The sequence below is a fragment of the Oculina patagonica genome, chromosome 3, assembly GCF_052425735.1.
Source record: "Oculina patagonica isolate OP01 chromosome 3, crgOcupat, whole genome shotgun sequence".
NCBI classification, from domain to species: Eukaryota; Metazoa; Cnidaria; class Anthozoa; order Scleractinia; family Oculinidae; genus Oculina; species Oculina patagonica.
The window spans coordinates 15,393,837-15,405,936 of NC_135760.1; the positions used below are offsets into that span (position 1 = coordinate 15,393,837).

Consider the following 12,100-nt stretch of genomic DNA (forward strand, 5'->3'; position numbering starts at 1 on the left):
TTATATACCATTTTGATAGAAAAGGTACCCCTTTTGTATACCTTTTATTGCAAAAAGGCACCCCTTTCATATACCTACACGACATCACATTTACCTAAAACGGGAAGTTTTCTTAAGACGATACTCCCAAAAGTTGCGTCTGCTCGAAATATTTAATGTAAAGGCCTTTTAAAATATCATTACGGCAGATTTCCCTACCCTTTCATATACCTAAATTTGTGAAATCCCTACCCTTTTACATACCTGGAGCCTAAAAAAGGTACCCCTTTCGGGCGGAGCCTCCTCGTATAGGGCATTATAGGGAGTACCCCTAAGGCGCTTGTTCGGTGCACACCAGGCGAATTTGGAAGAGAGGACTAGCTTTCCAATTCATTATGGCGAAAATACATGTTGCTCTCTCATTATAGTTAATGTATATTTTGTCGCAGCGAATTTTCGCAGAAGACAACGCTCATTTTGTCGCTGCGATCAGTCGCACGAATTCAAACTGGTTTGAATTCGCGCGACTGATTACACGCGGCAACATGTTGCAGCGTGTGTTACGAACTTTAGAGCAAACGGTAGACTGCTCGCAGGTTAAGAATTGAAATGGATTGCAATATGATAAACTAAACTTGAGGATAACATTTTAAAGTTTATTGGCTCAGATTCTTGCAAACTTTTAGAAAACCCTTGTAACAAAATGAATTCCTTTGTATATTAACTTACAGTTCATAAAAGTTTACATCCATAAATTAAGAAAACATTTATATTCTTGCACAGTTTTGACAGTGCTCGTTTAACAACCAGGTAGACATGCAAAACCCCATTTTTTTACATTTAACTTCTTGTTTCATCCAAATGGGAAGAGCTCAAAATTACCATCAGCATGAAAGCTTTGTGAGACACACCCTAACTTTATTTTTGTCTTGACAAGTTTCTTTATATATTTCACCGGCCTTTTTAACCTAAAAAGAATGGGACTATTTGACTGTCAGTGATAAAATACTGACAGCAAAATGTGCCATCCGAAAGTGAGATTATCTGGAACATTAGAGGATTCCGTATGGTTTATAGAAGTCTTTGAACAATATACAGAGATTGTGAAAAGAGTGCACTCGAAGAGAACACCACACTCAGGGATCTTATCTACAAGATCTTTCAGTCAAGTTCATCACCAAAGCGAGTCTCACACGTAGTGATCATCAGTGAAGTTAGAAAATGCTGTAAAAAAATTTCACACTTCTTGCATTGTGGTGTTATGATCCTATGTTGACAAGCGATATGACCATAGTTCATGTCTTTCAAGAGCACTTTTCCTAGATTTCTCCTAATCTGAATAAACAGACAGTTTTGTGCATTGTTTGTTTATTCAGGTGCGATTTCTCTTCAAGAAAGGCTAGACTTGGATAACAACTCAACAATTTCTTCCAGTCCTAAATCCTCAGCTAGACTCATTGGCGATACAGTAGCTGGGATACCCATCTTAACAGTCAGATCACATTCAGCTACTAACATCACTGAAACCATTTCAGTGTTACCTGTAGAAAACAAGAAAAATATTCTACATTAATAAGAAAATAATAATGATAATAATGATAATGATAATGCATTTATATAGCGCATTTTCCATACGTTCAAATGCGCTTTACACACCAGACCACAACACCGGGAGCTCCGTGCCCTACTCTTTGCGAATAGTGTGTGGGTTCTTTAACGTCCCCTGTTATAAGACTGAAGATACAGGAGACGGGACCTACGGTTTATCGTCCTTTTCCGAGAAGACTAGAATGTCTAACCATTTGCAGATGTAATTACAAAGGAAGCACATTCTCCTCAGTTATTTTAAGACCCTGAGTGTTGGTCCGGTCTGGGGTTCGAACCCACGACCTCCCGCACAGCAGTCTGGCGCTCTACCATCTGAGCTAACCAGAAGGAAAAAAAAAAAAGGGTTGGCAATGAGTTTAACAATGGTTTAACACTGTAGGTGTTATTAAATAAAGCTATTTTGGAACTGATCTAAAACTATAAATATGTCAATGATCTTCTACAAAAGACTAAAAAAACTTGGTAAATTTTCAGAAACCTTCTGTTGCCTTCATCAGAGTTTGAAACTGTTTGAAACTCTGATGAAGGCAACAGAAGGTTGCTGAGAATTTAGTAATAAATAAGATCAAATTTATGGTTTTAGATCAGTTTTAAATAGTTTCAACTTAAATAGTTTAACATTGCATAAAAAAGAAGCTTCCATGAAGTATGTAGCAGAGTCTTAAAATTCATTTCCTATCAGTAAGTAACTCTAAATAAATCTTTGACAAACAAATGCAAATGACAGGATTACTAAAGAGAAAACCAGCTGTGCTACTAGTGTGGATTCTGTTTTAACAGCTATAGTAAAATGTCGTTCTTCTACTATAATTATCCTGGCAAGAATAGTCATGAAAAGTAACTGGCGTTTCAACTTCAGAGTCCTCACCAAGACCATCACACCAGATGATCTACCAACAGATACTCCTGATTTTAACCATCAACTATAAATATCAAAATGGTTTTCATACCCATGATGGCCCATAGCTGATATTGGGGGGCCCTGCCTTGTACAGTGGGGTGCCCACAGAACAAGTTTTTTCTGTTAAGGTTTCCTCACACAGCTTTTTGTAGACAATACTCACCACTCATTATAGCAAGATGTAGTGGTGTGGCCCCTTCACACTCTGGGTTCCAAGCATTGACATTTGCCCCAGCATTAATCAACAACTTCACCATGGCGATGTTTCCTGTGTTTATTCCAGCATGAAGTGGAGTGTTACCTGAAGGAGCTGTTTCATTGACATCCACTCTTGGATCCAACTGAAATGAAAAATAAGATATTCATTGCACTCGGCCACTTCATTTTAAGATAAAATATGATGCGCTTGGTTCATGGCAAAAAACAATATTAGGTTGTGAGGTCAAGGTTTTGGTTTTATGAAGTAAAAGTGCTAGTTTTGTGGGCCTATGAACCCGGAAAGGGGAGGGTACTCCCATATATGAGCTATATAGGTATGTGCCGCTGTGAAGGTGTGGTTTTGGAGCAGATTACAGTCTGGGATAGGGTATAGAAATCAGAGAGTTTTAGTCTAGAAATAGGGTACCATCTGTATGGGATAGGGTAAGGGTTGTCAGTGTTAAGTCTGGTACTGGGCTATAAACTGATAGTTTTTATGAAAGTTGGATCTTCAAAAAAAGAAGAAAAATAATCAGTTGAAGCTAGATTTAAGAATGTCAATATTGGCGGTAGTGAATGACTGCAAACATTCTTTCACTGACTTCTACGCTTTTCTTTTAACTGCTTTAGTTGATAAACAATGGCAAAGGTCTCATTCTCTGCATTGGAATTGCAAATCCCATGGGTTTTTGTATCCCATTTATTTAGAGCCTTATACCGTAAAATTCTGGTTATAAGTCCCCCGCTTATAAGGCCCCCCCTGTTATAGGCCAATCTACCTGGAAACAAAAAATACATCCGATTATAAGCCCCCCCCTGGATATAAGCCCCCCTATGCCGGATTACAGTAATGAACAGGGCTAAATGTTGCGTTATTATGCACTTTTTAACTTAAAAACGTTTTTCGATCAACACTCCTGTGTATCGTTTCGAAACGTTTTTTTATTCCGCTTAAAAGCCCTCCCAGATATAAGCCCCTCCGCTTATAAGCCCACCCAAAACCCCTTATGAGGCCCAGGGCTTATAACAGGAATTTTACGGTATTTTTTCATGCTTAATTGCATTTTTATTTTCAACCTTCATTACCTTCAACAGATGTCCCAGCATGTTTTCCTTGCCACTAAGTACCGCTGCAAAAATCAGACTCTTACCACCGCTGTCTTTGAGAGTGTTATGCTGTAGAGAATAGTTCTTTAATAAATAGTCAAGGACATCTGGAAGGTCTTTCTGTACAGCTTGAAATGTAAATTCAGTTGCTATAGCAACAAGGCTTTTGCTTACAAGAGAATTGCCTGCTGCTTCTTTATAGGAAGTTCTATCAAATGCTGTCTTAAAAAATTCCAGCACCCCAGAGCATATATTCACAATTGCAAATGCCCTTGTCGCAAGTATGAGTTGTACGAATTGCTTGTTTGATGTTGAACACTGTACGTCTGACAGAAGGGCACGGTAATTGTTTTTCCTCCCAGAGCACAAGCATAGAAGAATGTTGAGAAAGAAGTCCTTAGTTTCTGAATTGTGAAACCTTTCTGGATATTCCCAAAACACAGCTCTTGCAAAAGCATCAATGTCTTGACGTGAAACCGATTTTCCTTCTAAGCCAGCACCAAATGCAAAATAAATTTCTTCCATTAAAATAGAGAACTCCATTTCTACCAGCTCTCTTTGTTTAGATCGGGGCATTTCAGACAGCCAAAAATGTGCAAATTGAATAAAGTTATCTCGATAATGTAACCAAGATGTCAACTGTTGTATCGAACTATTTGCCTTCGTCAGCCAATCGCCCACAACAGTGGAGTCCATGTAAAGTAAAATAGAGTCAAAATTAGGTTTAGATGGTTTAACATCTTTCTTTCTCGCTGAAATCACTCTATTTCCAGCTGTAGCAGACTGGGTCACTGGCGAAGTCCGCCCTGAAGAAGACGGACTTGAAGTCGACGAAGCGCCAATCGGCGGTAATGGAGACCCTCTCCCTGAAGATCCAGAGCTCAAGGGAGGACTCACGGGCTTTTCTTTTGAATTTAAAGGAGCCAAATCCTTATTTCGTCTCTTTGGAAGAGCAGGTTGAGCGCCTTCTAGAGGAATGTCACCAAATTCTTGTAGCGATTCTGGACTACTGCTATGATACAGTTCGTCTTCTTCTTCGTCATCACGATATGACAATCGCGAAACGTTGATAAGCTCTCGTAAATCTCTCACACTGCGACTCATGTTCACAAAATCACAGCTCAAGTCAACTTGACAACGGACAACAACTTTTCCGCCATTTTGATTTTCATACCTCCAAAGGACTGTGGGGGAATACCCATGGTACTCCTCGCGCCGCAGACTATAAAAGCAGACCACGTGTAGCTTTCCTCTCTCTCCGCAATTTTGTTCGAAAGAATTGTGGCTCACCGCTGTTCGTCGTGAATAAGTCGGCCAATTTTCAGTATGGTAGGTTAAAAGCGTTTAATAAAGAAGGCTTACATTTTAGAAAGAATCTTTTTCATAGGGGTAAATGTTGAATGGTGAAAATGTGTGGTTCTCGTTCAGTTTTATAAGTTTAAAATGTAAGCTTATTAGATGAAACTTACGTTTCTCTTCTTCAGTGTCTCTCTTAGTTCCTTGCCCCCAGGTGGGGGAAAGGGCCAGCTTCTTGGAATTTACCATCACCTTCTTTGTGGCATAATGTGTATAATGTAACGAAGAAATTATTACCAATGGCTACATGTACCGAAAAATTGTAATTATTAGTGATTTATCATTTAGGGGTGGGGGCTGGGGGTAGCAGGGGAGTTCCTGGATTTGTTTGAAAAAAGTTTTAACCAACTGTCTTTAGAGTGGTGTTGTGCAATCAGAGTTGTGTTTTTGGTGTAGGGCAAGTTTGTGCTCTCACCAGAATGTTCTCGCTTCCCCCCTTCCTAACTTTCAATGTAACACTGCCAAAATAATCAAGATAGTCAGAAGTGTGCTTTAAGTGCTGGCATTCCCCAGGGCTGTCATTAAGTTTTAAAGCAGCCATTATATTGAAATTATCACCAGTAGCATTTCGTTTTGTACGCATGTAACATAAACACCAATCACATCTTCGCCTGTAACATCAAGTAAACTAACAGTAACAGGTGTTACGGTTATGGCCCTTCATGACAGTCCTGTGCCCCTTCACAGTAAAACTGCTTGTGAGATGATTTGGAAGTTTATTTTGGACCCAGATGTGGTGGCTTTGATAGACATCACATGAAAGCATGCATGTACCAAGATAACTTTTTTTGCCACCATAAAGGTGTCCATGTTGTAAAGACAAATACCATGAGATGCAGTTCAAATTGCTGAATAAAAATGCATAAGCACAAATGTTACGCTGACAATTGAAGGCACGACGGCAAGAGTGGGCTAAAAAATAGCTGAAGTTTGACATGCAAACTTCCTTTTACATGAGAACCATTGTTACAAAGCTTTTTTCTGGTTTGTGCGAGGTTTTGGAGAAATAAAGTATGCAAAAAACTCAGAATTTAGAAGTGGCTTTCTTTTCAGTGTTTTGTCTTCATTAAAAGAAAGCCGCTTCTAAATTCTGAGTATTTTGCATACTTTATTTCTCAAAAACGAAGCGCAAACCAGCCAAAAATAAATTTGGAACAATGTTTCTCATGTAAAAGGACATCCACATGCCAAAATTCTGCTATTTTGAGTACTTTCAAAAATGGCCAAAAAATCCAAGTGTCATTCTTGCCGCCATGCCTTCAATTATGATATTAGAAGCGTCACTTCTGTGACGTTCTGGGAAGAGTAGTGTGATCAATCTTAACACTGAAGATAGGTGTTTTGTTTTTCTATGTTCAGTCTCAATACAAAGAAAAGGGTGCTGTTCCTGAAGAAGAGGCTCAGATCCACAGGATTCGCATCACACTCACCAGCCGCAATGTCAAAAGCTTGGAAAAGGGTATGTTTCACCTTCCAAAGATTACAAACTGCTTGCCAATACGTCCTGGATTTGTTACAGACCATTACAGAGTTGGATGAATAGTATTAGTTGGAATACAGTTGAATCCTGATAACCCAACCTTTAAGGGAAATTTAAAAAGGTTCGAGTTGTCAGGAGTTTGAGTTATCAAGGGTAAAAGTAGTGAGAAAATTACCTGGAGGGAAATCAAAAAGGTTTGAGTTAGCGGAAAGTTTGAATTATTGAGGGTTTGAGTTATCGGGATTCAACTGTAGTTATCTTGAGATTTCAAGCGTGATCAACAATAATCTTCTCCTTATGATATCAATATACGGTCAAGCAACAGGGTAGGAAGAATAAAGAAAATAATTATCACTCTTGGGAATTTAAGGTTTACATAAACCAGCTTCAGAATACGGGTTGGCTGTAACAGTTCTTCTAAGTAAAATGTGTCCATTGCTGCACTGCCTTGCTTTTCTAGCAAAATATCTGGGCAAAAAATTATTTTTGGTTAAAATACGCTTCTGAAATTCCGCGACACCGTTCTTCTTTTAACTTCTAAACATTTATCAACCCTAGACACATTTAACGCCTTTTTATGTCTCGTTGATGATATCTATCCAAAGATATGATAGCTTTTGTATGATTATATTCTATCATGCACTACCATCTGAGAGACTTATGGGTCTAATCTTTGTCTAGTTGTAAGATGTTTAGCTGAGTGCTAATTCCTATCTTTCTATCGGGCAAAAAAAAAATTTTGGCTAAAATACGCTCCTGAAATTCCGTTCGACACCGTTCTTCTTCTAACTCCTAGACATTTGTCAACCCAAGACAAATTATCAAGCACTGCATGCCTTTTTTTTCATTCATCTGTTTCTGTGTTATTCGATTTTAGTGTGTGCTGATCTGATCCGTGGGGCCAAGGACAAGAAGCTGAAGGTTAAGGGTCCAGTTCGCATGCCGACCAAGTACCTGAAGATCACCACCCGTAAGACACCCTGTGGAGAGGGTTCCAAGACCTGGGACAGGTTCGAGATGAGGATCCATAAGCGACTGATTGATCTTCACAGCCCCTCGGAGATTGTCAAACAAATTGTATCCTTTAATTTCTTAGACTTCTTAGATGTTATGGTTAACATTTTCAAAGCTTCAGTTGATTTGTGCTGTTTTTTCTTTTTTGTGTGTCAGTTTGTTTGCTAGAAATGTTAAGATTATCTTAAAGTTGTGTGAATTGCTGGTGCCTTTGTGTATTGGGTAAAAGAAGATCCTTATATTCAAAAATATCTTTAGGAACGTGAATTTGTGAAGAGAACTACAAAATTTTGGGTTTTGTATTGTTGGTTTTGTTCTCTGTTTGAAGCCATGTAAGACAGTTGAAACTGTTTCAACAATATATGTTCTGCCAATTACCGGTATCTGTGTGGGACATCTATTTGCCATGCTCTAATTTTTGGTGTTAACCTTGGGATAAAGACTAACAGTATGCTGTTTGACTCCCTTGCCATTTGTTTGCGGTGTTGCTGTTGGAAGTGATGCAGAACTTTGTCATTACAATGCGGGTTTATGGGGTCTAGTAGGTTTGTTTCAAAGAATATTCAGAATAGTTTTGTGTTTGGAATTGTGTTTTTTCTGTACTTTATGTTACGGTTTTCCTTAACTCACCAAAATCAGACATCCATCAGTATTGAGCCTGGTGTTGAAGTTGAAGTGACCATCGCTGATGTTTAAATGGTGCAAAGAAATCAATGATCAATAAAGATGTTGAGAAAAATTTAAACGGAGTTGTACCTTGCTTTACTTTAATTTGCTGCCCCTAAACTCCAGTAAGACCGAGCACAAAGATGTCTCAGATCTTTTGGTAACTTACACAAGCAGTGATTGGTAGTTGTTTCAAAAGGCAACCATTAACCAATCATACCACTGGATATATTTAAGTGTGAACAAGTGGCATAACATGACCACAATGTGATTTGCCTTTGAGCTTAGGTGTTTTAAGTGATTGTTTATAGCTGAAGTGAGTTTGGCTTAGAAGTTTAAACAAGGCTTTACTGTGGCTATGATGAATCTGGGTTGTTTTTCACCACATGTTCATGCTTAAATGTATCTGACCACTTGTTAACGGCCCATGTTGGCCAAGATGTTCGTGAAAAAAGGTTCAACATGGCAAAGTACAATAGTGAATAAAGTATTGTTTGTCTTGCGATGCAGTCACTCGTGGTGCGAATTTGTGAGGTTTAAACTGCATACTGCTCGTCTTCAGCCGGCGACAAGGTTGACTGGTTATGCTTAAGCAACCCCAGATGTTCTGGTGCTAAAGCTATTGTAGGTTTCTGAAGTGGAAATGTTGATTACACACAATTATAAAGGGGTAAATTTTTCCACCACAATAAAACAAGGAAATCGCTTGCCAAGCATTTGAATCAAAAGAGAATTTTCAAGAATGTTTTTGACATGAAAGGCTTTGGGAATAAATTCTCTGGCAAATAGTTATATCTTTCATTATGACCAGTACCCTAAGGAGGTTTGTGTGAAATTCTGCCAGCTGGCTTACAAAGTGCAAAATAGATCTCTGGGAAAGTTTTTAAAACAAGTTGCAAGTTGGAGTACCTTTCTTGAAATTTGTTTGCCTTTATTTAATCTAAACTGTACACAGCCTCTATATTTGAATGCAAGAGAACGCGAAAGAATGATCAACATTATCAAATAACAGCCCTCTAAGAGCTCATGTGGTTACCGATATTTTAACAGACTTGTGTTTACATTCGAACTGAGGAAATAGTGAATAGCTAAAATGGTTCTGGAATGTTCATAGTGTAGTAATGATGAAAGTAGTCCCCCCCCCCCCCCCCCCCCCCCCGCCTTCATTAATTATTTTACAAGAAATCAGATCGACAAAAATATGTTAAAGATTTTCTGAGAGATTTTTGGTGAACGTAGTTGTCCTAGGCTTTCTTGCGAAAAAATAACATATTGATGTTGGCAGGTCTAAATGTGTTTTTGGTTTACCTCTGGTCCTAATAAGGGTCGATAATAAGGGGGAAAACATATTAAAGGCAACGGGTTGTATTTTGCAGTTGACGATCAAGATCAATAGACATTCTATCCTTATTATAGGAAATTAACGATACATGTTATTAACGCGAATTTTTGAAATTCGCGTTAATTTTATGTATGTTAACTTTTTTACTATAAGCATTTGACCAGAACTTTTCCTAAATTCGCGTTAATTTTATTACGCGTAAATTTTGTTCGCGTTGTTAAAATGCCTCGTTATATTCCTATAATAAGGTATTACTTCCTTCTTGTCGTGTAGGCCACATTCAAATTTGCAGGGGGATTGGGTAATACCCTTGTCACGCATTCTACGAAGAATAATTTTTTGGTAATTTTTTTAGCCATCGTTCCTGAAGAAACGTTTTATGTATGGCCAGAAGTTATAAGGTAAATCCTCGTGCCGTTTCAGGTACGCTTTCGTTCTTCATTCGTGCTTCGGAAAATATTCCTTCGAAGCAATATCGACGTGCGAAGCATCATATTCTAACTACGTTCGCCCATATGCACCTGCCAAGCATCATCTTCCAACTACGTTCGGCCAGCGGTTCATTAAAGCAGACGATTGTCGATCGTGGACAGTTCGAAAGCGCCATAATGATTGTGAAAGTGGCTTTTTTTATTCGGAATCCTCATATTTAACTAAATCCTAACAATTCATCACCGTAACACATATATCCTTCTAAAGAATAGTATTGTAATCGTAAAGAGGGGGGGAGGTACAGATCAGAACAGAATAGGGAGGAGAGAGAAATTGGCACAAAAAAGTTGGGAGGAGGGAGACGTACTCTCCTGTCCCTCCCCCCTCTGTAAAAAGCTACCAAGAGAACTTGAGAAATCCTTGTGCCCTTTCGGTACGCTCTCGTTCTTACTTCGTGCTTCGGAAAGTCTTACTAACTTACACAGATAGTAGCATTATGGTTACCTTGGTAACCACAATAACCTACCTTTATCACGCGTGTTTTATGGCGGCCATTTTGAATTTTTAATGCACGCGCGGTCTGCTAGTGCGAGGTCTGGAACCGATATTACGGAAATCGCTCGGAGCTCCAAGAAAATGACAAGGGATGAAACTGAAATGATAGCGTTCCGAATTTCGCATTAGTTCAAGGGGGGAATTTACTTCGTAATTTGACAAAAATTACTCTGTTGGAAGAAGAAGCATTAAGCTAAACCAGAAGCATATCACCTAGGTGATATGCTTCTGGCTAAACATATTTACCGTATTTTCTCGATTAGACGCCCCCGGCATTTATTTCAAACTTGGCCTGGTGGACCCGGCGTTTATTTGACTTCTGCAGATTATTCAAGCCCGATTTTCATCAAGCAATGGTTTTTATTCGTTATTTTTAACAAAAATGTATCAGGCTAATATGCCTACAGCTTATTATACCTTAAATAAACACCTGAGGGGCCTATTTTCAACTTCGTCTTGGAGAACCGGCGTTTATTCGATACCCGGCGTTTAATTGAGAAAAAACGGTAAGCTTATTTAGCCCAAACATTAAGAAGGTCTGTGATATTTTGGCGTTGTTTTAAACTACTCGCTTTCGCGCTATGTCTCTGCCAGTTGGGAGCCACGGAAGTGAAAAATGCGAAAAGTTGATTGACAGAATCGAAGCGGAAGTGAGAGTGTCGCTTGTTCTGATTTAGCGACCGGTCGCTAAATAATCTCGCAAAAATAACGCCTTAAAGGGCTCGGGGCGGCAAAAAAAACATGACACAAGACTCATTCAACGTTTCATCTAACTTTTATTCAATCATTTAGAGTAGATTTTATATTTTGTAGTAAATCGAAGCCGAGACAATGTTTCTCTATATGTCTTCTATACACGCCATTGATTTCAACGTATAACCTTTGTCAACAATTATTAACCACGAACACATAGGGTGGTCTGCCTGTGGCGGCAGGAGATGGGTTTAATTTTCCAACTTGGCACCTGCCCACCGCGCGACCTCAACTTAGATTTCCGTTTCTATTGAGGTTCTCGCGCGCGCTCGTGCTAGAGACATGACTTTAAATAAATACTCTCGTGGCGTATTTTTAACGGTCGTTTTATTTACGACCAAGCCCGAAACGTTTGGTTTATAATGAACTTTTTGGCACTTACAATATATATATTTTTTCTCAATCTTCACAATTAGAAGTGCCACGCAGCGAACGAGGATTTATTCTTTAAAACTAGTGTTTATCTATATCGAACTGTTATCGAATCTATCACCTTCATTCCACTTCTTGATCGTGAGCGTTGAGGAATTTCAAATTGGTTAACGGTCCAACATCAACTTCAGCTCTTCCTTAGTTGCCGTAAATAATTGGGACAACACGGGGAATATTTCACTGGCAATAATTTCGTTTAAGGTGGCTCCATAGGGTTTTGAGATATTACGGCGCGCGCACAAGTGATACCCATCAAGAGATCATTTTCGCGTTATTT

General features: G+C 38.9%; 2 protein-coding genes and 1 non-coding gene across 3 annotated transcripts; 2 read left to right on the plus strand and 1 right to left on the minus strand.

Moving 5' to 3' along the window:
* Positions 1-614: 614 nt before the first annotated feature.
* LOC144646894 (uncharacterized) lies at positions 615-4,962 on the minus strand. The gene is made up of 3 exons (XM_078506600.1): positions 3,773-4,962; positions 2,652-2,829; positions 615-1,520 (listed from the first exon to the last, which is right to left on the minus strand). The coding sequence occupies exons 1-3, from the start codon at positions 4,895-4,897 to the stop codon at positions 1,369-1,371; spliced, it is 1,455 nt and encodes a 484-aa protein (XP_078362726.1). The 5' UTR covers positions 4,898-4,962; the 3' UTR covers positions 615-1,368.
* A 41-nt stretch (positions 4,963-5,003) lies between these two features.
* On the plus strand, positions 5,004-8,388 carry LOC144646895 (small ribosomal subunit protein uS10-like). Its single transcript, XM_078506601.1, has 4 exons — positions 5,004-5,122; positions 6,509-6,608; positions 7,507-7,706; positions 8,283-8,388. The coding sequence occupies exons 1-4, from the start codon at positions 5,120-5,122 to the stop codon at positions 8,337-8,339; spliced, it is 360 nt and encodes a 119-aa protein (XP_078362727.1). The 5' UTR covers positions 5,004-5,119; the 3' UTR covers positions 8,340-8,388.
* LOC144647623 (small nucleolar RNA Z195/SNORD33/SNORD32 family) lies at positions 7,208-7,288 on the plus strand. Its single transcript, XR_013569612.1, has one exon. It is a non-coding gene; the product is annotated as a small nucleolar RNA Z195/SNORD33/SNORD32 family (small nucleolar RNA).
* Positions 8,389-12,100: the final 3,712 nt, after the last annotated feature.

Coding starts and splice junctions, on each gene's coding strand:
- LOC144646894 (XM_078506600.1), bottom strand. CDS start 4,897: ATGAGTCGCAGTGTGAGAGATTTACGAGAGCTTATCAACGTTTCGCGA. Junction 2,830..3,772: donor TGCTGGGACATCTGTTGAAG/GTAATGAAGGTT, acceptor TTTTCATTTCAG/TTGGATCCAAGAGTGGATGT. Junction 1,521..2,651: donor ACATCTTGCTATAATGAGTG/GTGAGTATTGTC, acceptor TGTTTTCTACAG/GTAACACTGAAATGGTTTCA.
- LOC144646895 (XM_078506601.1), top strand. Junction 6,609..7,506: donor TGTCAAAAGCTTGGAAAAGG/GTATGTTTCACC, acceptor ATTCGATTTTAG/TGTGTGCTGATCTGATCCGT. Junction 7,707..8,282: donor CGGAGATTGTCAAACAAATT/GTATCCTTTAAT, acceptor CACCAAAATCAG/ACATCCATCAGTATTGAGCC.